This window comes from Ruditapes philippinarum, unplaced genomic scaffold, assembly GCF_026571515.1.
Source record: "Ruditapes philippinarum isolate M1 unplaced genomic scaffold, ASM2657151v2 ctg1362_1_1_1_1, whole genome shotgun sequence".
NCBI classification, from domain to species: domain Eukaryota; kingdom Metazoa; phylum Mollusca; class Bivalvia; order Venerida; family Veneridae; genus Ruditapes; species Ruditapes philippinarum.
This window is the reverse complement of record NW_026859423.1, coordinates 432,619-460,333: the sequence shown is the minus strand read 5'-3', so window position 1 is coordinate 460,333 and position 27,715 is coordinate 432,619. Positions and strand designations below refer to the sequence as shown.

Here is a 27,715-nt window from a genome sequence, read left to right as displayed (position 1 = left end):
GTATGCATTAAGCTTTCTCAAAAGACTGAAAATGGCATTATCAACAAAATAGTACTCTTTTGTGTTACGTTATAAAAAATGACGAACATTGGAATGTATGAAGGTGTAACGAAAGACTCCAAATCAAAGTTTAGTAAACAATCTACCATTATACATAGTTTACAGACAGGAAAGATAAAATTGTCATTTCTTTTAACAGTTATAATAATGTTACTTTAACAGACAACCACCAAAAGCTGCATTTGCATCGACAAACTAGTTCATCACTTATATTTTTCACATCAGGACAATCGTGTTATAAAATAAAAAAGGTCAGCACCATCAAAGCAGAAATCGCATGGCTTACAGATACTCGGATGCATCCACTTGTATCTGAAATGAAAACAAAAGTAAATCAACTAATTTTCTAGTCTTATATTTTTTTTTTACAAGATATACACATGTGTCCCGTATTATTACTATCTACACATTTTATTTTTATGTTACCATTTGTAACAACAAAGACTGAAAATTTGACCGCCCGGAATTAGGAAGGACTTTTACATGGTAACTTCATGTACACAACAGGATTTATTTTATACCGCATGCGTTTATATATTGTTAAATTATAAATAACTGCTATAAAATAATTGTTGTTCGGTCTCTACTGCCGCTAATGACAATAAAGAATGATCAGCAATAGCTGTGTTTAGTTGTCAAAGAAATATGTCTTTGCTTTGTGTAAATCTGAACAACCGGTACCTCTGGTTAGAAAAACACTATTTCGAAGACATAATTATATGATTGTTATTGATAAATTTTGCTCTACAAAAATTAAATTTATTATTTAGTGTTTTTAAAACGTAAAGAATTAAAACTATTGCTTTTACAAGGGCTTTTTGATAGAGATATGAACTATAATCCTCGTTTTTTCCTTAGTAAGATAAACTGACCGGGTTTGGTTGGCTCTGATAATTCATTGATTGATCTTACAATGGCATCTGATGTCTTGCCAAGGAAGTTAATGTTATCATCAGTAAGCATCGTAGCTAGATCATCACAAGGATGGTGATAGCATTCCACCATATCTCCACGGAAATTTCCTGTATAAAGAAATCATTGCACAAGAATATAAACAAATTGCGATATTAATTCAGCATTCCACCATATATCCCCAGAAATTTACTGTATAATGAAAACGTCGCACAATAACAACATAAAAAGTGTTATGCCGATACTGATATGTTTTTCATATAGAACAAGCACTATGATATTCTACAAAAGACGTTCTTCTTAGTGCCTTATGCTAGCTTCAAGTAAACAGGGCAGACATACACTTGCTATCTGATCGTGATCTTACCATAGTCAGCACTGTTTGATATTTGCTAGTACAAATTTGGAATATTTCAGTACAGTGATGAAAAGTCTTGTCCTGTTAAAAAGATGAACACATGTATTAATCCATTTAAAGAATTTAGTGTGTTGCGGGTTAAAAGTCATATAAACATAGTAGGTCTGTGAATTTAAAAGTGGCGTCATTAAACGAATAAGCGAACAAAAACATTCTGTATCACGTTTCAGTGTACATTTTTATTACCAATAGATATGGCCATGTGAGTTTTAAGTTTACAATTTGTTATATAACTAACCTGAATCTGTCAAAAATATCGCTGGTATATTGTCACGCCAGAAGTTTCTGTGGTCACTGCGGAAGAAGTTTCCAAAAGAATTCATCAAGGTCTGATTCAGGGCACTTACATTTGCGAATGGTAAAGGAAACGATTCTATTTCAAACTGAGTGCGTTTCTCAGCTGCCCAGGACTTTGTCATTGAAGTTGAGAGTGAGTCATCAACTGTTTTGCGATATATCATAGCTAGAAAATCACCTTGGAAATTGTCAGACTTCATACTCTCGAACGACTTTGGAAATAGTTGATGAAACTGGAAGTTTGAAATAGTAATTTGTATATCTACAGTATGAAGCAAAGTTGACAGTCTATTTATTAAAAAAAGATTCATAACAGCAATGTAAATTTGACATTGTTGAAATAGTTTTAGTAGTTTGCACTTTTTATTAATACAGAAATCCTATTTCTCGTGGCGGAACTAACACTGCTACTTTGAATAAGAAAATAATACTTGAACTTACAGTAGCTTCTGCTCCATTAGGTAATTTCTGAGAATAACTGGATGTATTATATTCCATTATAGTATCCAAAATAATTATTCCATGCGGATTTATGGACCGGGCCGCTTTACCATAATTCTTGTCAAGCCATGGATTCAGCCAATGCTGGATAAAAACTTCGCTTCCTATATAACCTGCAAAAAACAAACCGAAATCAGCAATTGTATAGCAGATAATATTGTATGAAAGCTTTGTAAAATTGATGTCAAACATACGTATTAATTAATGATCTTGCTAATTCACCCTGGCAGTCAATAGAGCACTGTGCCATTATTATCGAGTCTTAAAATGTCATCAGAATCTATATATTTTGAAGATTAAGGGAAACAATATCTGAGCTACTAACAGTACAGGACCTGGTCAGACTTCGCCGATGTGCAAGTTCGCCTTACAGTAATATACAAATTGCAATGGCTGGTCACCTTTGGTAAATGTTTGATTATACTATTTGACACGCTCTTAAACAAAGAACAAAATCCATATCAAAAGAAGGGTGACTTTGTTATAAAAATTCATCAATGATTGGAGTGATATTAAATATTGAATAAGAGAAATGTTTGCGAATAGAACAAGTCAACGGTTTTAGCGAATAGGAGCCAGAGTACCAAATCAGAAATAAACTTATACATGTATCATAATAACGTATATGCGACCAAATTACGAAAAGATGAATCGTGGTAAAAATAACCACTACATTTACATGTACATTGGACGCATTTATACTCGTACTTTTGTACTATGATAAATAAAATAATCTATGCACTTTTGTACTTTGACAGCTCAAAGATTATCATTTATGTACATGTACATGTATACTTTTATTTGCACTTTAATACTAATATTTAGATAACACAAATCAACTTTTCTCACATACTATAGAGAGAAAACATATTCATTTCCCCTCTTCTGTAGTTAGACATTATTATAAATCATTTTGCGATTCAGTTCATATTTTTGAATATTCTTAAACAGCAAATATAGGGAACAAAACATCTTCGTTCAGATTATTTTACCTTCTTCCTCTAAGTCAAAAGACACAAATATAATTGTGTTTTTGCGCGTAACTCCTTGTTTGTTTTGGCCTGTCAGTTGCTTAGCAACTTCCAACATTGCAGCTACACCGGCACCGTTATCATCAACTCCTGTGAATTAAACAAAATAACGACCAGGGAACGTAATACATGTTATGTGAAAAGCATTTGTAATTGTTTCTCTTTCCGATCCTTGGACTACAGCATTGACTTCAGTTATGACATTTTTACCCCTTCCATACAAACAAAAAAGTAAATGGTAAACCACCTTCTGCTGTCATTTTTATTTCGGATATAGGGACAGACTTCACAATACTAGTACATAGCAAACAAACGTGTTAAAATGTAGTTTTATTCGTTCAATTATTCATTTCTACAAACAATTATTTATCTGCGAACAATAAAATAAAGGATGCCTCCGTCGTTTTTACATCAACTTAATGTAATATTAATATATTTCTCATATAAGTTCATATTTCTTAAGGGGAGAGGATTAAAAAGAGAATATCAATCGACAATGCTAATATATTATATAAAATACGATCATTACCTTTAGTATGTTGCACAGTGTCAAAGTGCGCACCAAGTCCGATAATCTTATCATTTACCTTTCCAAAGTTCGTGCCCTTTAGAATACCAACGACATTTGCAAAAGGTACCTGAAAAATTTTATTATCAAATTTCTGCTAGATCGTTTAATACGCATGATTTATATTTAATCGCTTGTTATTTTGCTTTTTAACCCCTAAATATTCATAAACAATCAAAAACCTTGGAATCATTAAAGCAGCCTTGTTTATGATGTATAATATATATAATTTGAGGACACTCAATATTTATTGCCATTTGAACGCTTAACGAATGATAACCTAAAAAATGATAACCTACAAAATAATAACGATTTTCAGAAAACTATTTCGGTAATAAAATGTGGATCACTCAGCACAATAATATTTGCTTAACTTTACAGATAAGAAAAAAAGACCCACCAGGAGTAAACTGTTGATAACGCGGAAATTTTCCAAAAACAAACTTTTTTCAGGTTGATAAAGACCACACGTTTATTTGTTTAATTAACATCAGAAAAAATAAATCACTATCATGACCGTTCTTTTTTTATAGGGAAATAGAAAAAAAGTAATAGCGGTAGTTTTCTGAAAACGATTGTTAATATTATTTCATGGAACAGGGACGGGACAGGAAGCTATTTCAAATAAGATAAAACCCTTTTTTTAGAAAATAAGATCATCAATGAAGATAAGAAGCAGTGCCTTTCGTTTTGTAGAATGTGGCATGAAAATATTTCTTTCCACGCCTTTAAAAGTGAACTCAACTGATTCGATAATTATTGCGCTTTTTAGGAGTTTTTTGTTGATATTTGTTTGTTTTGTTCGTTTATATTAAGACGCACAGTTGCCCATTAATGTCTTAAATACACAAAAATATATCTGTATGGACAATTGCCTTCTGATATAAGCCAATATTTCTTTGTTGGAATGGCTCTTTACTTGATAATAATTATAATACTAACATCATATTTTAACATGCTTGCCAATAGACAGTCAAACTATAATTTGATAATTTCACCGTGAAATTATCAAATATAACTTCCATAGTAGCCAGACTATATTTTAATGCGGATAAAAATTTTTGATAAGTAATATCATATTTCAAAAATATTCCCCATCACAAGCAAGCGATAAGATAAAACCGCTGACACTTACTTTAGATATGTCGGGGTAACTGAAGTTATGATATGAGGTTTCAAGCCCGAATCTTTTAAACTCATTGTATATGAATTCCTTGGAGGCCACTTTGTTAGTATTGTTGATTTCGTGGTGGCGATTTTCTGAGAAGTGTTTGGTAATTGTTGATCTCAAGTAATCAATGTCCGCTGCGTAGATCACGTGACCTATCCATAATGCAAAAAAAAATAGCATCATTATTATGCATATCTGACAATTACTCATTTGCTAGAGATATCGATCATTCGTGGAATAACATAGAATGATTTATATGCAAATAAGGACTTACAGATTACTATGTACGTAGATACTATTGTACGAAACATTTTGAAGACTTTACGCATGTAAATTATACATATGAGCCGTGTCACGACAAAACCAACATAGTGGGTTTGCGACCAGCTTCCGCGCAGTCTGATCAGGATCCATGCTGTTCGCTATCAGTTTCTCTACATGCTATAGGGTCTGTAAGCGAACAGCATGGATCCTGATCGGACTGCGCGGATGCGCAGGCTGGTCTGGATCCATGCTGGTCGCAAACCCATTATGTTGGTTTTGTCGTGACGCGGCTCAATTATATATCACTATCCCAACTCTTCCTCCTTACACCTACCACCCACAGATTCATGCTAATTTTCATGAAAATTTGAAAATGTATTTAATAGTATAGTATTGTAAAGATACCAAAAGAATGCAATTTACACATTATCAATGGCATTTACAAATATACAACACATGTAACTTACAAAAAAAGAGGTCAAAATATACAAAAATAGCTCTTACTACGATAGTAACGCAGAAGAAATATAGTTATAAATGCTGAAAAATAGATCATTAATCGCGCATAACATTTAAACTATTACTAAAATATTTAATCTCTTTACTTTTCCTAAAATCTTAAATCATCAATCTCAGGTTTGATTTTATTGAAATATTTTTGCTAATCATTTTTATATGGAGGCGTGCAGCTTTAAGGCAAACAAAAGATAAGATAAATGGAAAGTAAGTAGATCTATATAAACATTTAAACTGTTACAATTCAAGTGACATTGTGAATGTCGACTGCAAAAAGTTACAGATCATTGTCTTAGATTTCTGCATATTTTGATATGCTATAATATAAGGTTATCATACAATGATCAGTACAATACTGAAATCTATTGCTATTGGACACTACATGGCTGTGAACCTATATTGTACGAGGCGCTAGCGATTCCACAATTTTCACAAAAATGACAAAAATTTGGAGGAATGCTGCTTGCTGCTTTGAATAAGATAATGCCAAAAAATCAAGCAGTACTGCGTAAATAAATTTAAGAAAAAGTACACAAAAGAAACAGATGATTCCGGTTTTCAATCATCTAAATGTATTCAATCATTTAATATAAGTATGTATATTTATGTATAATGTCATATGTAGATCTGTGTTATTTTACCGTATACATGTATAAATTTCTTAGTTAAATAAGATTCTGACATAGTCTACATTTTCATTCACGATAGCTTAAAATTAATGCACTTAATAATGAAGAATATGTTTTTAGTTAATAAAGTTTTTGCCATTGTTAAAGCCCTACGTATTACTAGTAAATCATTATTTATAGCTATGTTGTATTACTTTATTTATATTTAGACTTGTCACATTATTATGATCAATTGTTATTACGTATTCCATCTTGTCCATTAGGTATTCCCATAAACAACACGTTTATACTTTAATAATATAGCTCTATTTTATTACTTTATTAAGATCGTGAGAAGAACTTCAAATATCTACTGTGCTGTGCGCTAACATTTATTCATTTTCCAAAGTATTATTTAAAGAATAAATACATGTGTACTTACACATAAGAAATGAAAGTCCGAGCAAACACCACATCATCATATATGTTCAAAGTATATACACTCTCTGAGATAAACCATAAAGTTAAGCTATTAGTGACAGTTATTCTGTAGGACACTTGAACAATATGCGCACTACGACAATTACACTAAATGCCACCTGTATTATCTGAACTCTCTTCAATAGCAGCCAGCAATTTCCGTTTAAACATTGACCTTAAAACTGTTTCAGTTTGATAAAAGCGTGCAAATTATAATACTACGTGACTGCGATAAAAGCATTTTCTGAAAAAATGACCAGATAAAAATCACATATTTACAAATACTTGAAGGGCAAAAAATGGGAGGAAAATAAAAATAAGACAAATGAGTAATCGCGCTTAGAAAATCGCAATATTTTCTGGAAAAAAAATGGAAGTACATGTAGTAGAGTAAATAAGCAAACGCTGAGACAGTACGCTCATTTTATAAGCAAACTACATGTAGGAGACAATAAAGTCACTTTAATTTCTATGCGGTTTTATTTATAAAAATAATTGAGGTTCGATATCAGCCGGAAAAATGCCTCACACATAAATACTCTTTAAAGGTAAATAGGGACATTATGATGTCATCAATTAGCAACATGATGTTGTGAAACACACCATTTTAACGACAAAAGTAGAACCAAGAATCTTCTATTTTGTGTTTACTATGTTTAGTAGAACCTGTTTACTATGATAAGTAGAACCTCTTAACACATAACGGCCTTTAAATGAAGAGGTTTATTTAACAGTTGTAACAACATTGTAATTTGCCATTGCAGAAATAGAAATAACAAACATAATTGAATGGGATAAGGCCGTGACTTTATTAAGCATTTGGTGCAAATAAATTTCAATGAAAACAAAATATGAAATAATGTAATGAATAAAATATGAAAGACAGCTCCCAGCGAAAATGCTTGGACAGCTACATAGCAACGCAATGGTGCTGAAACTATGATAATAAGCGCTAAATATGCTAAATTCTGTTACAATACGGTCTGGGAAATGGAGTCGTATGGCATTGAAAATCCAGTAGAAAATAACATATTCAGAGCTAAAGAGAAAACGAGGCGAAGGTGAACTCTCAGAGATCTCCGTATATAATGAGATGATGTTGACGGACAGCATTCATTGTACCGAAATGCACATAATAGCGTGTATTGAGGGCCACACAATATTTTATGAAATAAAATTCGCCAATCAGAAAATACCTATTACAATCACGATTTATTTTAAGGTAATATAGACTTTTACTTATATTACGATGGGAAGACATACATATACATGTGTACTTATATTCTTACATTGAATTTATGCCGATTGATAAACACCATTATAATATGGGGAGACTTTTGAAAGAGACATACTGGTAACGTAAGACAGAAACATTTTTTCGGAAGGGTTTGAATGCAAAGGTGCTTTACAAATAATAAAATCGTTTTTCAAGTATATATACTTGCAACTTTTTACAAACTCGTCAATATCTTTTTTAGTACATATCGGCATAAAAAGACTGTTCTATTTTAGTAGTCATTAACTGTATCTAAAATTGTTATTAATTTATTTGAATCTATACAAATACATTATTTATGTCGATGATATAAGTATTTAATTACCTCCCTTTATTCGCGCATATTTTTGATTGTTACATTTATATTCTACATTATTAGCTCGACTATACGAAGTATATGGAGAGCTGTCCTACTGGCCCCGGCGTCCGCGTCGGCGTCCGCGTCCGCGTCCAGATTTTAGATTAAAGTTTTGGTGCAGTAAAATATTTTTCACTATAACTTTGTCATTTCTTAAGGTATCAACTTCAAACTTTAAATATATGTTCCTTATCATCTACCACATCTTATGTGACAAGGTTCATAACTCTAGCACCAATATTTTCAGATTTATCTCCCCTTGAACTTAGAATTTTCCTTAAAAAGTACTATTTTTTACTGTTACTTCTTTATTTCTTAAGGGATCAACCTCATACTTCAAATATATGTACCTTATCATCATCCCCATCTGATGTGATAAGGTTCATAACTCTAGCACCAATATTTCCAGATTTATCTCCCCTTGAACTTAGAATTTTCCTCAAAAATACTATTTCTTACTGTTTCTTCTTTATTTCTTAAGGGATCAACCTCGTACTTCAAATATATTTATGTTATCATCATCCCCATCTTATGTGACAAGGTTCATAACTCTAGCACCAATATTTTCAGATTTATCTCCCTTTGAACTTAGAATTTTCCATAAAATATCTTATTTTTACTGTTACTTATTTATTTCTAAAGTGATCAACCTCATACTTCAAATATATATACGTTATCATCATCCACATGTTATGTGACAATGTTCATAACTCTAGCACCAATATTGCAAGAATTATCTCCCCATAAACTTAGATTTCTTTACTAGAAAATTTTATTTTTTATTATAACTTTTTTTTTTTAAAGGTATCTACCTCAAACTTCAAATACTTATTCCTTATCATCAATTACATTTTATGTGACAATGTTCATAACTCTTGAAGCAATATTTACAGATTTATCTCTCTTTGAACTTAGGATTTTCTTTAAGAAATATAATAACTTCTTTACTTTTTAAGGTATCTACTTCAAACTTCAAATATATATTTCTTATCATTACACAAATGTTGTGTGACAAGGTCCATAACTCTAGCATGGCTATTTAGAATTATTCCCCTTGATCTTGGAATTAATGTTTACAAATGTTATGTTTTTACTATTTTTTAATACATATTAATACATAATTGATTTTTCTTTCATAGTTTTGTCCTCCTTACTGCGTCCAGTATTTTATTAGTCGAGCTTCGCTGTCTCCTGTGACAGCTCTTGTTCATAATGTATTAATATAAATTTTTTTTTTTAAAAAAAATTTTTTTTTTTTTTTTTTAAAAAAAATTTTAAAAAAATTTTTTTTTTTTAAAAAAATTAAAAAATTTTTTTTTTTTTTCCCTTTTTCCCTTTTTTAAAAATTTTTTAAAATTTTTTTAAAAATTTTTTTTTCCCCTAAAATTTTTTTTTTTCCCCTTTTTTTTTTAATTTTTTTTAAATTTTTAAAAAATTTTTTTTTTAAAAAAATTTTTTTTTTTAAAAATTTTTTTAAAAAAAAATTTTTTTTGGAAAAAAAAACCTTTAAAAAAAAGGCCCTTTTTTTTAATTTTTTTTATTATTAAAGTTTATTTAAAAAAAACCAAAAATTTTTTTTTTTAAAATTTTTTTTTTTTTTTTTTTTTAAACCCAAAAAAAAAAAAAAAAATTTTTTTTTTTTTTTTTTTTGACAAATCCTTTTTAAAACCCCCGGGGGACAAAATTTTTGGGGGGGGGAAAAAAAAAAACCAAAAATTTTTTTAAAAAGAATTTTTTAATTTTTTTTTTTTAAAAAAAATTTTTTTAATTTAAAAAAAAAAAAAAATTTGGAATTTAAAAAAATTTTAAAAAAAGGGGGTTAAAAAAAAAAAATTTAAAAAAAATTTTTTTGGGGCCCAAAAAAAAAAAAAAAAAAAATTTAAAAATTTTAAAAAAAAAATTTTTTAAAAAGGGTAAAAAAAACCCTTTTTAAAATTTTTTTTTTTGGGGAAAAAAACTTTTCCCCAAAAAATTTAAAAAAAAAAATTTTTTTTTTTTTTTTTTAAAAAATTTTAAAAAAAAAAAAGGAAAAGGAAAATTTTTAAAAAAGGGGAAAAAAAAAAAAAGTTTTTTTAAAAAAAAATTTTTATTTAAGGAAAAATTTTTAAAATTATGCCCCCAAAAAAGTTTTTTAAAAAAAAAAAAAAAATTTTTTTTCCCCAAAAAAAAATTTTTTTTTTTTTTTTAACCCCTTTTTTTTTTGGGGTTTTTTTTTTTAAAAAAAATTTTTTTTTATAAAAAAAATTTTTTTTTGGGGGGGCAAAGGGGGTTGAAAAAACCCCCCAAAAAAAATTTTTTTTTAAAAAGGGGGAAAAAAATTTTTAAAAAATTTAAAAAAAAATTTTTTTTCCCCCCTTTTTTTTTTCCCCCTTTTTTAAAAAACCCCAAAAAAAATTTTTTAAAAATTTTTTTTAAAAATTTTTTGGGGAAAAAAAAAACCTTTTTAAAAAAATTTTCCCCCCCCCTTTTTCCTCCCAAATTTTTTGGAAAACCTTTTCCAAAATTTTAAAAAAAATTTTAAAAAAAAAGGGGGAAAAAAAAAGGGGGGGCCCCCCAAAAAAAAAAAACCCCTTTTTTTTTTAAAAATTTTTTTAAATTTTTCCCCAAAAAAAAACCCAAAAAAACCCTTTTTAAAATTTTTTTTTTTTTTTTTTTTATAAAACCCAAAAAAGGAAACCCCTTTTTTTTTTTTTCCCCTTTTTTTTTTTTAAAAAAAAAAAAAAAGGGAATTTCCCCCCCTTTTTCCCCTTTTTAAAAAAATTTTTTTTTCAAAAAGGGGGTTTTTTTAAAAAATATTTAAAAAATTTTTTTTTTTTAAAAAAACCCCCAAAAAAAAAAATAAAAAAAAAATTTTTTTTTAAAAAAAAAAAAAAAAAAAAAATTTTTTTTTTTTTTAAATTTATTCCAAAATTTCCCCCCTTAAAAACCCAAAATTTTAAAAAAAAAAACCCAAAAAATATTAAAACCCTTTTTTTTGGGGGTTTTTTTATTTTATTTTTTTTTTTAAAAAAAAAAAATTTTTTCCCCTTTTTGGGGGGCCCGGAAAAAAAAATTGGGGGAAAAAAAAAATTTGGGAAAAAGGGAAAAAAACCCCCCGGTTTTTTTGAAAAAAAAATTTTGAATTTTTAAAAAAAGGGGAAAAACAAAAAAACCCCCTTTTTACCCCTTTTTAAAAAAAAATTTTAAAAAAAATTTTTTTTTAAAAATTTAAAAAAATTTTTAAAAAATTTTTTTAAAAAAGGAAAAAGGGAAATTTTAAAAAAATTTTTTAAAAAACCCCTTTTTTTAAAAAAAAAAAATTTTAAAAAACTTTAAAAGTTTATTTTTTTTTTTTTGGGGGTTTTTTTTTTTACAAAAAAAAAATTTTTTTTTTCCCCTTAAAAATTTTTAAAAGGGGGGGGTTTTTTCCCCCAAAAAAAACCCTTTTTTTAAAAAAAAAAATTCCATTAAAAAAAACCCTTTTTTTAAAAAAAAAACAAATAAATTTTTTTAAAAAAAAAAAAAAAACCAAAAAAAAAAAAAATTTTTCCAAAAACCCCCCAAAAAAAAAAAAATTTTTTTTATTTTTAAAAAACCCGGGGGGTTAAAAAAAAAAACTATCCAAAAATTTTTTTTTTTTTTAAAAATTTTTTTTAAAAAAAAAAATTTTTTTTTTGGGGTTTTTAAAAAAAATTTTTTTTCCCAAAAAAATTTTTTAAAAATTTTTTTTTGGGGGGGAAAAAAAAATTTTAAAAATTTTTTTTTTTTTTTAGGTTTTTAAAAAAAAAAAAAATTTTTTTTTTTTTTTTTCTTTTTTTTTTGGGGGGGAAAATTTTAAAGGGGGCCCAAAAAAAGGGCCCCCCCAAAAATTTTTTGGAAAAAAATTTTTAAAAAAAAATTTTTTTTCCCCCCCCCCAAAAAAAAAAAAAAAAAAAATTAAAAAACCCCCCAAACCAAAAAAAAAAAATTTTAAAATTTTTTAAAAAAACCAAATTTTCCCCAAAAACCCCCCTTTTTTAAAAAAAAAAAAACTTTTTAAAAAAAAACCAAAAACCAAAAATTTTCCCTTTTTTAAAAAAAAAAAAAGAATTTTTTTTCCAAAATTTCCCTTTTTTTAATTTTTTAAAATAACGCTAAATAAAACGCTTTATTTAATAAAGAAAATAAACCTACTTATAAGTCATAGAGGACACAATGCAATCATTTTATAAGTAAACGAAGAGACACATCAATCATTTTATAAGTAATAGTAGAAACAATAAAACCATTTTAAACGCAGACGAAAAGACGTTGCAATCACTTTATAAACAAACGAAGGAACAATGCAATCATTTTATAAGTAAACGAAGAGCCGATACAATATGTGATTTCAAACAGTACTATCCATAATCATATTGCAAGCTTTGTTTTATTGTTTTCACAGGAAGTAGATGCTTTTACACAGGAAGTAGATGTGTTCTACACAGGAAGTAGGTGTGTTCTACACAGGAAGTAGATGTGTTCTACATAGTGGTTATTGGTTACTATCTGACAGAAGCTACAGGCATTGTGTATGAATTTGCCTTATAAAAAATTTATTTTAAGATTTAGATATTATTTTAAAAGCCGTTATGTTTGTGTGTTTGTGTTTGATATCTTTTCATAAGTTTAACGACGGCGTATTTCGTTATTTGCACGCGATAGCCGCCATTCTAGAAGCGCCATGACTTCCACAATCGAATCCTATCTGCCCTATTCGTCACTCTTCGGGCCTAAAATAAAATATCTTTTTCCCTTCCGCTACCTACCTAATCACAGCTACCCAAAAAATCTTTAAAGTGATGCTAAACATTCACAATTTGCTTGAACTCCATATAATTTTGATTGAAAAAAAAATTGGTTAAAAATATTTTATCGACCTACCTACCCTATCCATACTAGCATGGGTCGCGGAGGGGGAAACAAAGATAACTTTAAGGCTTGCCTCGGATAATGACCACGAAATATACGGAACGGATCTGGTTCGGCCTTACTTACAAAACCTAAACAAACAGTAAGTAATTGTTGTGAGTTGTTGGCCAAGTTTATTCCATTATATCGTGTGATAGTCCATTCAAAGTAATTTTATAGATAAAAAAGTAAACAGTACATTATTTATAAGCTTATTATTATAATATTTATAGAAACCGAAAGTACAAATTTTTACCTGTTGATGATATTTCGGATTTGATTATAACAGTATTTATATTGTTTGTAATTTTAAGACATCGCGTTTCTGCGACGTCATACAATATTCTGCGAGACACAGTCTATAATCAGTGCGCGCTTTTACGTCCCATGAGAGGCAAAAGAAATCAAAGCATTAAAAATACTGATGGAATTTACATGATTATTAAAATACGGATGAATACTTGTAAATAGCCTCAATATCAAATTTTTAATGAGAAAAACCGCTACTTTTTTCTGCCCTCGATCCACCACATACATACTTTGTCACGCTACGATTCAATCCTTAATTCCTGTTTTGTTCTGAATTTTAAAGGCACATTATGCCTCAGAAGCGAGTATTTTTCCCTAAAACACGGGTTTCAATAACGTTTTGATAAATAACGATTTAACAGCATGTCAGCTGCTTATCACTTTAAGAAAGTAGCGGAGGATTAAAAAATGTTTGTAATAAAAGTAGCAAAATGTAAACAAAGTAATATTTGACTTTCATAAACAATACCCAATCACTATACTAAATTGCCTACAATTAACAGAAGCAAAAGAAGATTTAGGATAATGACTGGTCAGTCACTTTTGGAAATTAAAACATAATACTTAAAAGATCAAAAGCTTTTACAAAATAAAAATAAAAGCACTTCTGGGGCTAAATTTTCTTCTTCAAAGCCAGATAAACAATTTTTTTACTATAACAGATCTTTTGGGTGTTGACATAACACATTATGTTTTTTAATCATAGTTTTTACCGAAATTGACATTTTTTTTCATGTGGATATTAAAAAGTTACATTCGTTACTCATTACTAATTATAAAAAGAAAACAGTCCTACTGAAATTGTGTGGTATTCGTGTAATTGCCTGGCACTCTTGCATTTGACTATCACTGTGGTACTTTTTCAAACTGCCTTTATAGCGTGTACATGCGCTAAAGCATATACGATTGCATAATGTCACAAAGAGAACCATAATGATTGAAATATACAATAATGAAATAACAAATATTATTGTGTAAAACACTACTTAAAAGGTATTCTAAAACCAGGTGTAGTAAAAAGATTTCAAACTATAGTAATCATTGCAAGTAAAATTGAAAAAAAAACATAACGTGGTGTTGGTAAGGAATCGAACCAGAGACCTTCAGATCGGTGGTCGGACATCTATACCAATACACAACACCTCATTTAGCAAATATAATGTTAACGGTCTTATACTGGCGTCTAAATGGCAGAAGATCAATAAATCGTGAAGTAAATATCAATGCAATTTTTATTAAAACATACATTGACAATTTTTCATAGCATCGCATTGAGTCCATTTAGGTAAGATCTTTCGCCAGTTAGTTTATATATTTCTTATTTGCAACCTTTACAACGGACAAAAAAGAAACCTCTTACAAAAGAAATGAATCATTTGGATATTCTTATCTAATATTGCGTGAAGATAAATATAAAAAGTTTTAAGTGATATAGTATCAACAATTAAATATGATGAATAATAATAATCCTTGCCAAATACACATTGTTACAATGTTTATAACCACATCCAGAGTGTGTCTGACTACCGTTATATTAGAGAAATTTAACATGTATGTGTCAAAAAGTAATTTGGTAGACAACTCATGCATTTACTCGTGGTGATCAGTAAACTTTATGATGACGTTTGCTGTATTGAATTTCTGAAAATCTATGTTGACCTTATTACATTTAACTGACAAAAGAAAAAAACCTTGGGGATATTTTCGCATTTGAAAACCATATCAATACAACATTAACATATTTTTTTTCTGTCTACCCGAAATAAATTCAGCTGTTGACCCGTATAAAATTCAACAGTAAACTATTTTCGGAAATAGCTTTTATTTAAGTTACGTAAAATGAATGCTTCCGGGCAGCAAATATCATCTTGTCCTGAGAACTAAAAACATTAATTCATTCTCGCCCGTCCACTAGACCGCCTGCCTGTCCGACCCCCCGCCCGCCAGGGGCGTTCCTATAATACCAGCGGTACTCTTATACATACATGAAAACTCTCATTCATACATGCCAACACTCATCCATACATACATGACAACTCGCATACGTACATGACAACACTCATACATACATGACCAATCTCATATATACATGACTACTCTCTTACATGTACTCTGACAATACATACATACATACATACATACATACATACATACATACATACATACATACATACATACATACATACATACATACATACATACATACATACATACATACATACATACATACATACATACATACATACATACATACATACATACATGACTACTCTCTTACATACATGACAACTCTCTTACATACATGACAACTCTCATACAAATATGACAACACTCATGCATACATGACAACTCGCATACATAGATGACAACACTCATAAATACATGACTGCCCTCATACATACATGACAAAACTCATACATACATGACAACTCGCATACATACATGACAACATTCATGCATACATCAGTACTCTCATAAATACATGACTACTCACATAAAATGCGTTCCAGAATAAAAAAAGGAAATTCCAGATGTCCTTTTTCCGGAGGTCGACCAATAGGCACTTTTTCAGCAACAAATTCACATGCAGAGAGAGAGAAAGTCCCTATATTTATAACCTCAGACGGAACGCATTGTACCATCCGTTCTGCGGATAATATTCCTCTATCTTATAAATGGGTTTATTTAATGAAAAAGTTGTTCGGAGTAATTTGATGAATATTTCTCTTACTTTTTAATGAGTCAATATTACTGTCATTTATGTGGATTACAAAAGCCATTTAAATAAATAGAAGTCGGTCAATATTTTTTAAATATGAAATAGTAGGGTTAAAAATTAACGCTAGCATCTGATATTTTTTTCGTTACATGTTTTCATACTTTTGTTCGAGAATATATAGTAGTGAAAAAAATACATCCAATATTAATTCTCGTACGTATGAAAAAATAATATAATAATTGGCTATATAAAACTGATGACATTTATCTGTTAAATTTTCCATCGCATTCTTAAGAACATAAATATTTTTTATCAAATAAGCATACACGTTTGATTCTTTAAGTTAAATAGAAAATTGTTTTATTCATTGTACATTTATGAATAAATTTTTATCAAAATAAGTTTTCTATTACTGCAGTGTAACATATGTCTCGTATAGCACTGGTGTCGTAACTACTGTCGTCAATATGCAAAATTATTAAAAATAAATAAAAAGAGAGCTGGTGAAATATTTATTTTAATTTCACTCGATGAAGTAAATCACGTAATTACATAATAAATGGTGTCCCTTTTCATTATATTCTTAAATATCCTTAATATAAATTCTGAAATATTAAAAAAATATTGATTACATAAAGATAGTTTATTTTCCTTTTTTACTTTAAGACTGCAGTGAAACAGATTTCCGTTTTTTCACTGGTGTCTTTTCGGACTACATTCGTCTAAACTCAGTCAAATTACAAAATTAAAGGAAAAGTCTTTCAAATTGTAATGTCAAACAAAAGAAAAATTTCAATAATAAACAAGAAATTCAAGTGAATTTTCTATAAATACAGGATTGATTTTCATATTGTGGCATGAAAACTCTTATGTTTCACTCGTCGCGAATTTTCATACTACAAGAACTTAAACATTCCCCTTTTATTCCCCTTTTATCTCCTATTTTTGATTTAACTCCTTTTTTTTTGAGCGTATCTTAAAAAAGTCACTTATTTATAATTCCTTTTAGAACTATTTCCGTGTCTTAAAATGTCATCCGAATCTATATATTTTGAAGATTAAGGGAAACAATATCTGAGCTACTAACAGTACAGGACCTGGTCACACGTCACCGATGTGCAGGTTCGCCTTACAGTAATATACAAATTGCAAAGGCTGGTCACTTTTGGTTAATGCTTTTGACACTCTCTAAAACAAAGAAAGAATTCCATATCAAAAGAAGGGTGACTTTGTTATAAAAATCCATCAATGATTGGAGTGATATTAAATATTGAATAAGAGAAATGTTTGCGAATAGAACAAGTCAACGGTTTTAGCGAATAGGAGCCAGAGTACCAAATCAGAAATAAACTTATACATGTATCATAATAACGTATATGCGACCAAATTACGAAAAGATGAATCGTGGTAAAAATAACCACTACATTTGCATGTACATTGGACGCAGTTATACTCGTACTTTTGTACTATGATAAATAAAATAATCTATGCACTTTTGTACTTTGACAGCTCAAAGATTATCATTTATGTACATGTATACTTTTATTTGCACTTTAATACTAATATTCAGATAACACAAATCAACTTTTCTCACATACTATAGAGAGAAAACATATTCATTTCCCCTCTTCTGTAGTTAGACATTATTATAAATCATTTTGCGATTCAGTTCATATTTTTGAATATTCTTAAACAGCAAATATAGGGAACAAAACATCTTTGTTCAGATTATTTTACCTTCTTCCTCTAAATCAAAAGACACAAATATAATTGTGTTTTTGCGCGTAACTCCTTGTTTGTTTTGGCCTGTCAGTTGCTTAGCAACTTCCAACATTGCAGCTACACCGGCACCGTTATCATCAACTCCTGTGAATTAAACAAAATAACGACCAGGGAACGTAATACATGTTATGTGAAAAGCATTTATAATTGTTTCTCTTTCCGATCCTTGGAATACAGCATTGACTTCAGTTATGACATTTTTACCCCTTCCATACAAACAAAAAAGTCAATGGTAAGCCACCTTCTGCTGCCATTTTTATTTCGGATATAGGGACAGACTTCACAAATGCTGGTACATAGCAAACAAACGTGTTAAAATGTAGTTTTATTCGTTCAATTATTCATTTCTACAAACAATTATTTATCTGCGAACAATAAAATAAAGGATGCCTCCGTCGTTTTTACATCAACTAAATGTAATATTAATATATTTCTCATATAAGTTCATATTTCTTAAGGGGAGAGGATTAAAAAGAGAATAGTGTTATGAAATTTGAAACTAGTCTTTTACTAGAAGAGTATTCTTTTAGGATGGTATATCTGGACAACATTTCTAAGCTGGTTAAAATGTTTATGTTAACTTTTCTCATTTTTGTTGTAAAACAATTGAGTCATTAACAGTCCAGAATATTGGCACAGCTCAGTTATTTTTAGATTATGAGCATACCTCATTCCAAATTTGGAAAGGTCGCGCAGACAAAGGTCGCGCGACACTTAAGGTCGCGCAATAGGAAAGGTCGCGCAGAATCAGCTTTCCCAGGCATGCTAGTTCCAAATATGGAGAGGTCGCGCAATAAGAGGTCGCGCAGACTAAAAGTACAAGGTTTAAGTTATTTTTAGCCCTTCAGCATCTCAATTGTTGTTAACAAAGCATAATTTGGTCATATCAGATTTTATGAATGGGATTCCCTACTGCTTTATCTATGTACAGGTTACTTGGTTCAAATGTTGAGCTATATGTTGTAAAGCTGGAGAGATTATATTTCTGTTGTTTAATGAATTATCAGTCAGTATTATAACTTTATAGAAATGTCAATCAGTAGTAAGTGTATTGGTCTTATAAGCCATATTTAGTACATATATCTTTATTAATACAAGTGTAGTTTGCACTATTACATGTACTAAGTTGCATTATTGGACAGATAGTAATTATGCTATTGAGTGTTAACATGTAAATTTATATAACTATTATGTATTTTTGCACTTATGTTTGTATTGTACAACAGTCTGTATACCTGAACCAGTTGCAGGCCATTTTGAACATTGTTAAGGCATTGTCAGCACTTTTAATAGGTCGCGCAACATTCAGGTCGCGCAATGAGTTGTGTGCCAAACTGGTTAGCGCAAGTGGGTTGCGCGACAGTCTACTTTTGCACACCACCCTAGCTGCGCAAACAGAAGGGTATATAAGCTGGGAACTTTTCTAGCTGGGTGGGTTTTTGAGGAGTTTTGAAGTGAGTTGGGGTTTTGAGTTGGAGTTGGTTAGTAATTGCAGAAATGTATTTGTTGAAGTTGTTAAGGATTTTACTTTGGTTTTGACTGTTGATAGAGAATAAAATGATGCATTATTTTGATTTACTGCAATAAATATAATCCTGCTTTCACTTGGACTTGACTTGTTCATTATACCAGCATAGAGAAATGGTTTACTTTTAAGCGAAAAGAGTGAATAAACATAACTTTTCACAAAAGAGAAGTTTTCGTACCAATATCAATCGACAATGCTAATATATTATATAAAATACGATTATTACCTTTAGTATGTTGCACAGTGTCATAGTGCGCACCAAGTCCGATAATCTTATCATTTACCTTTCCAAAGTTCGTGCCCTTTAGAATACCAACGACATTTGCAAAAGGTACCTGAAAAAATAGTATTATCTAATTTCTGCTAGATCGTTTAATACGCATGATTTATATTTAATCGCTTGTTATTTTGCTTTTTAACCCCTAAATATTCACAAACAATCAAAAACCTTGGAATCATTAAAGCAGCCTTGTTTATGATGTATAATATATATAATTTGAGGACACTCAATATTTATTGCCATTTGAACGCTTAACGAATGATAACCTAAAAAATGATAACCTACAAAACAATAACGATTTTCAGAAAACTATTTCGGTAATAAAATGTGGATCACTCATCACAATAATATTTGCTTAACTGTACAGATAAGAAAAAAAGACCCACCAGGAGTAAACTGTTGATAACGCGGAAATTTTCCAAAAACAAACTTTTTTTCAGGTTGATAAAGACCACACGTTTATTTGTTTAATTAACATCAGAAAAAATAAATCACCATCATGACCGTTCTTTTTTATAGGGAAATAGAAAAAAGTAATAGCGGTAGTTTTCTGAAAACGATTGTTAATATTATTTCGTGGAAGAGGGACGGGACAGGAAGTTATTACAAATAAGATAAAACCCCTTTTTTTTAGAAAATAAGATCATCAATGAAGATAAGAAGCAGTGCCTTTCGTTTTGTAGAATGTGGCATGAAAATATTTCTTTCCACGCCTTTAAAAGTGAACTCAACTGATTCGATAATTATTGCGCTTTTTAGGAGTTTTTTGTTGATATTTGTTTGTTTTGTTCGTTTATATTAAGACGCACAGTTGCCCATTAATGTCTTAAATACACAAAAATATATCTGTATGGACAATTGCCTTCTGATATAAGCCAATATTTCTTTGTTGGAATGGCTCTTTACTTGATAATATAATACTAACATCATATTTTAACATGCTTGCCAATAGACAGTCAAACTATAATTTGATAATTTCACCGTGAAATTATCAAATATAACTTCCATAGTAGCCAGACTATATTTTAATGCGGATAAAAATTTTTGATAAGTAATATCATATTTCAAAATTATTCCCCATCACAAGCAAGCGATAAGATAAAACCGCTGATACTTACTTTAGATATGTCGGTGAAACTGAAGTTATGATATGAGGTTTCAAGCTCGAATCTGTTAAACTCGTTGTAAATGAATTCCTTGGAGGCTACTTTGTTAGTATTGTTGATCACGTGGTGACGATTTTCTGAGAAGTGTTTGGTAATTGTTGATCTCAAGTAATCAATGTCCGCTGCGTAGATCACGTGACCTATACATTAAACAGAAAAATAGCATCATCATTATGCATATCTGGCAATTACTCATTTGTTAGAGATATCGATCATTCGTGGAATAACATAGAATGATTTATATGCAAATAAGGACTTACAGATTACTATGTACGTAGATACTATTGTACGAAACATTTTGAAGCATTTACGCATGTTAATTATACATATGAGCCGTGTCACGACAAAACCAACATAATGGGTTTGCGACCAGCTTCCGCGCAGTCTGATCAGGATCCATGCTGTTCGCTATCAGTTTCTCTACATGCTATAGGGTTTGTAAGCGAACAGCATGGATCCTGATCGGACTGGTCGCAAACCCATTATGTTGGTTTTGTCGTGACGCGGCTCAATTATATATCACTATCCCAACTTTTCCTCCTTACACCTACCACCCACAGATTCATGCTAATTTTCATGAAAATTTGAAAATGTATTTAATAGTATAGTATTGTAAAGATACCAAAAGAATGCAATTTACACATTATCAATGGCATTTACAAATATACAACACATGTAACTTACAAAAAAGAGGTCAAAATATACAAAAATAGCTCTTACTAGTAGTAAGAGCTATTTTTGTATATTTTGACCTCTTTTTTAATAGTTTCATGTAAAATCTGAAAGTAATCAACATCAATCAAATTGTAATCATAATTACAGACTGAATTTAAGCTGTAATTGATTAATTACAATTAATGTAATCAATTTTGAGCAAGGTAATCAATTACATGATGATTACAGTGTAATCATGTAATCAATTAAAAAATCAATGATTACGATTAGTGATTACCCCAGGTCTGCTTACTACGATAGTAACGCAGAAGAAATATAGTTATAAATGCTGAAAAATAGATCATTAATCGCGCATAACATTTAAACTATTACTAAAATATTTAATCTCTTTACTTTTCCTAAAATCTTAAATCATCAATCTCAGGTTTGATTTTATTGAAATATTTTTGCTAATCATTTTTATATGGAGGCGTGCAGCTTTAAGGCAAACAAAAGATAAGATAAATGGAAAGTAAGTTCTAAGATCTATATAAACATTTAAACTGTTACAATTCAAGTGACATTGTGCATGTCGACTGCAAAAAGTTACAGATCATTGTCTTAGATTTCTGCATATTTTGATATGCTATAATATAAGGTTATCATACAATGATCAGTACAATACTGAAATCTATTGCTATTGGACACTACATGGCTGTGAACCTATATTGTACGAGGCGCTAGCGATTCCACAATTTTCACAAAAATGACAAAAATTTGGAGGAATGCTGCTTTGAATAAGATAATGCCAAAAATAAAGCAGTACTGCGTAAATAAATTTAAGAAAAAGTACACAAAAGAAACTGATGATTCCGGTTTTCAATCATCTAAATGTATTCAATCATTTAATATAAGTATGTATATTTATGTATAATGTCATATGTAGAACTGTGTTATTTTACCGTATACATGTATACATTTCTTAGTTAAATAAGATTCTGACATAGTCTACATTTTCATTCACGATAGCTTAAAATTAATGCACTTAATAATGAAGAATATGTTTTTTGTTAATAAAGTTTTTGCCATTGTTAAAGCCCTACGTATTAATAGTAAATCATTATTTATAGCTATGTTGTATTACTTTATTTATATTTAGACTTGTCACATTATATGATCAATTGTTATTACGTACTCCATCTTGTCCATTAGGTATTCCCATAAACAACACGTTTATACTTTAATAATATAGCTCTATTGTATTACTTTATTAAGATCGTGAGAAGAACGTCAAATATCTACTGTGCTGTGCGCTAACATTTATTCATTTTCCAAAGTACTATTTAAAGAATAAATACATGTGTACTTACACATAAGAAATGAAAGTCCGAGCAAACACCACATCATCATATATGTTCAAAGTATATAAACTCTCTGAGATAAACCATAAAGTTAAGCTATTAGTGACAGTTATTCTTAAACAATATGGGCACTACGACACTTATACTCAATGCCGCCAGTATATCTGAACTCTCTTCAATAACAGCCAGCAATTTCCGTTTAAACATTGACCTTAAAATTGTTTCAGTTTGATAAAAGTGTGCAAATTATAATACTACGTGACTACGATAAAAGCATTTTCTGAAAAAAATGACCAGATAAAAATCACATATTTACAAATACTTAAAGGGCAAAAAATGAGAGGAAAATAAAAATAAGACAAATGAGTAATTGCGCTTAGAAAATCGCAATATTTTCTGGAAAAAAAATGGAAGTACATGTAGTAGAGTAAATAAGCAAACGCTGAGATAGTACGCTCATTTTATAAGCAAACTATATGTAGGAGACAATAAAGTCACTTTATAAGTCATAGAGGGCACAATGCAATCATTTTATAAGTAAACGAAGAGACACATCAATCATTTTATAAGTAATAGTAGAAACAATAAAACCATTTTAAACGCAGACGAAAAGACGTTGCAATCACTTTATAAACAAACGAAGGAACAGTGCCATCATTTTATAAGTAAACGAAGAGCCGATACAATATATGATTTCAAACAGTACTATCCATAATCATATTGCAAGCTTTGTTTTATTGTTTTCACAGGAAGTACATACATGACTACTCTCATACATACATGACTACTCTCATACATACATGACAGCTCTCATTCATACATGACTACTCTCATACATACATGACTACTCTCATACATACATGACTACTCTCATACATACAAAACAACTCTCATTCATACATGACTACTCTTATACATACATGACTACTCTCATTCATACATGACTACTCTTATACATACATGACTACTCTCATACATACATGTCTACTCTCTTACATACATGACTACTCTCATACATACATGACTACTCTCTTACATACATGACTACTCTCATACATACATGACTACTCTCATACATACATGACTACTCTCATACATACATGACTACTCTCATACATACATGACTACTCTCATACATACATGACTACCCTTATACATACATGACTACTCTCATACATACATGTCTACTCTCTTACATACATGACTACTCTCATACATACATGACTACTCTCATACATACATGACTACTGTCATACATACATGACTACTCTCATACATACATGACTACTCTCTTACATACATTACTACTCTCATACATACATTACTACTCTTATACATACATGACTACTCTCATATATACATGTCTACTCTCTTACATACATGACTACTCTCTTACATACATGACTACTCTCATACATACATGACTACTCTCATACATACATGTCTACTCTCTTACATACATGACTACTCTCATACATACATGACTACTCTCATACATACATGACTACTCTCTTACATACATGACTACTCTCATACATACATGACTACTCTCATACATACATGACTACTCTTAAACATACATGACAACTCCCATACATACATGACAACTCTCATACAAATATGATAACACGCATACATTCATGACAACTCGCATACATACATGACAAAACGACGGCGTATTTCGTTATTTGCACGTGATAGCCGCCATTCTGGAAGCGCCATGACTTCCACAATCGAATCTTATCTGCCCTATTCGTCACTTTTAGGGCCTAAAATAAAATATTTTTTTCCCTTCCGCTACCTACCTAATCACAGCTACCCAAAAAATCTTTAAAGTGATGCTAAACATTCACAATTTGCTTGAACTCCATATAATTTTGATTGAAAAAAAAATTGGTTAAAAATATTTTATCGACCTACCTACCCTATCCATACTAGCATGGGTCGCGGAGGGGGAAACAAAGATAACTTTAAGGCTTGCCTCGGAAAATGACCACGAAATACAAAGAACGGATCTGGTATTTCGGCTTTACTTACAAAACCTAAACAAACAGTAAGTAATTGCTGTGAGTTGTTGGCCAAGTTTGTTCCATTATATCGTATGAAAGTCCATTCAAAGTAATTTTATAGATAAAAAAATAAACAGTACATTATTTATAAGCTTATTATTATGATATTTGTAGAAACCAAAAGTACAAATTTTTACCTGTTGATGATATTTCGGATTTGGTTTTAACAGTATATTTATATTGTTTGTAATTGTCAGACATCGTGTTTCTGCGACGTCATACAATATTTTGCGAGACACAGTCTATAGTCAGTGCGCGCTTTTACGTCCCATGAGAGGCAAAAGAAATCAAAGCATTAAAAATACTGATGGAATTTACATAATTATTAAAATACGGATAAATACTTGTAAATTGCCTCAAGAACAAATTTTTAATGAGAAAAAAACGCTACTTTTTTCTGCCCTCGATCCACCACTCTCACATACTTTGTCACGCTACGCTTCCATCCTTAATTCCTGTTTTGTTCTGAATGATAAAGGCACATTATGCCTCAGAAGCGAGTATTTTCCCCTCAAGCACGGGTTTCAATAACGTTTAAATAACGATTTAAGAGCATGTCGGCTGCTTATCACTTTAAAAAAGTAGCGGGGGATTAAACATTATTAGTAATAAAAGTAGCAAAATGTAAACAAAGTAATATTTGACTTTCATAAACAATACTCAATCACTATACTAAATTGCCTAAAATTAACAGAAGCAAAAGATGATTTAGGATAATGACTGGTCAGTCACTTTTGGAAATTAAAACATAATACTTAAAAGATCAAAAGCTTTTACAAAATAAAAAATAAAAGCACTTCTGGGGCTAAATTTTCTTCTTCAAAGTCAGATAAACAATTTTTTACTATAACAGATCTTTTGGGTGTTGACATAACACATTATGTTTTTTAATCATAGTTTTTACCGAAATTGACATTTTTTTTCATGTGGATATCAAAAAGTTACATTCGTTACTGATTACTTATTATAAAAAGAAAACAGTCCTACTGAAATTGCGTGGTATTCGTGTAATTGCCTGGCACTCTTGCATTTGACTATCACTGTGGTACTTTTTCAAACTGCCTTTATAGCGTGTACATGCGCTAAAGCATATACGATTGCATAATGTCACAAAGAGAACCATAATGATTGAAATATACAATAATGAAATAACAAATATTATTGTGTAAAACACTACTTAAAAGGTATTCTAAAACCAGGTGTAGTAAAAAGATTTTCAAACTATAGTAATCATTGCAAGTAAAATTGAAAAAAAAAACATAACGTGGTGTTGGTAAGAAATCGAACCAGAGACGTTCAGATCGGTGGTCGGACATCTATACCAATACACAACACCTCATTTAGCAAATATAATGTTAACGGTCTTATACTGGCGTCTAAATGGCAGAAGATCAATAAATCGTGAAGTAAATATCAATGCAATTTTTATTAAAACATACATTGACAATTTTTCATAGCATCGCATTGAGTCCATTTAGGTTAAGATCTTTCGCCAGTAAGTTTATATATTTCTTATTTGCAACCTTTACAACGGACAAAAAAAGAAACCTCTTACAAAAGAAATGAATCATTTGGATATTCTTATCTAATATTGCGTGAAGATAAATATAAAAAGTTTTAAGTGATATAGTATCAACAATTAAATATGATGAATAATAATAATCCTTGCCAAATACACATTGTTTCAATGTTTATAATCATATCCAGAGTGTGTCTGACTACCGTTATATTAAAGAAATTTAACATGTATGTGTCAAAAAGTAATTTGGTAGACAACTCATGCATTTGCTCGTGGTGATCAGTAAACTTTATGATGACGTTTGCTGTATTGAATTTCTGAAAATCTATGTTGACCTTATTACATTTAACTGACAAAAGAAAAAAAACCTTAGGGATATTTACGCATTTGAAAACCATATCAATACATTAACATATTTTTTTCTGTCTACCCGAAATAAATTCAGCTGTTGACCCGTGTAAAATTCAACAGTAAACTATTTTTAGGGAATAGCTTTTTATTTTAGTTACGTAAAATGAATGGTTCCGGGCAGCAAATATCAACTTGTCCTGAGAACTAAAAACATTAATTCATTCTTGCCCGTCCACCAGACCGCCTGCCTGTCCGACCCCCCGCCCGCCAGGGGCGTTCCTATAATACCACCGGTACTCTGATACGTACATGCCAACACTCATACATACGTACATGCCAACACTCATACATACATACATGACAACACTCATACATACGTACATGCCAACACTCATACATACATACATGACAACACTCATACATACATACATACATGCCAACACTCATACATATATACATGACAACACTCATACATACATACATGCCAACACTCATACATACATACATGACAACACTCATACATACATACATGCCAACACTCATACATATATACATGACAACACTCATACATACATACATGACAACACTCATACATACATACATACATGC

The 27,715-nt window shown here is 30.1% G+C and overlaps 1 protein-coding gene and 1 long non-coding RNA gene across 3 annotated transcripts; both read right to left on the bottom strand.

Moving 5' to 3' along the window:
• Positions 1-103: 103 nt before the first annotated feature.
• Positions 104-23,243, bottom strand: LOC132756460 (uncharacterized protein YfbL-like). 2 transcript variants are annotated; one of them, XM_060747534.1, is made up of 8 exons: positions 23,177-23,243; positions 4,923-5,110; positions 3,749-3,857; positions 3,181-3,309; positions 2,129-2,301; positions 1,629-1,920; positions 933-1,082; positions 104-372 (listed from the first exon to the last, which is right to left on the bottom strand). In XM_060747534.1, exons 1-8 carry the CDS (start codon positions 23,214-23,216, stop codon positions 296-298), a joined length of 1,158 nt encoding a protein of 385 aa, XP_060603517.1. In that variant the 5' UTR covers positions 23,217-23,243; the 3' UTR covers positions 104-295. The 2 variants fall into 2 exon arrangements, with proteins under 2 accessions (XP_060603517.1, XP_060603516.1); XM_060747533.1 differs by lacking the exon at positions 23,177-23,243 and adding an exon at positions 6,789-6,983.
• On the bottom strand, positions 18,134-23,129 carry LOC132756461 (uncharacterized). Its single transcript, XR_009629330.1, has 4 exons — positions 23,002-23,129; positions 21,105-21,292; positions 19,933-20,041; positions 18,134-18,262 (listed from the first exon to the last, which is right to left on the bottom strand). It is a non-coding gene; the product is annotated as an uncharacterized LOC132756461 (long non-coding RNA).
• Positions 23,244-27,715: the final 4,472 nt, after the last annotated feature.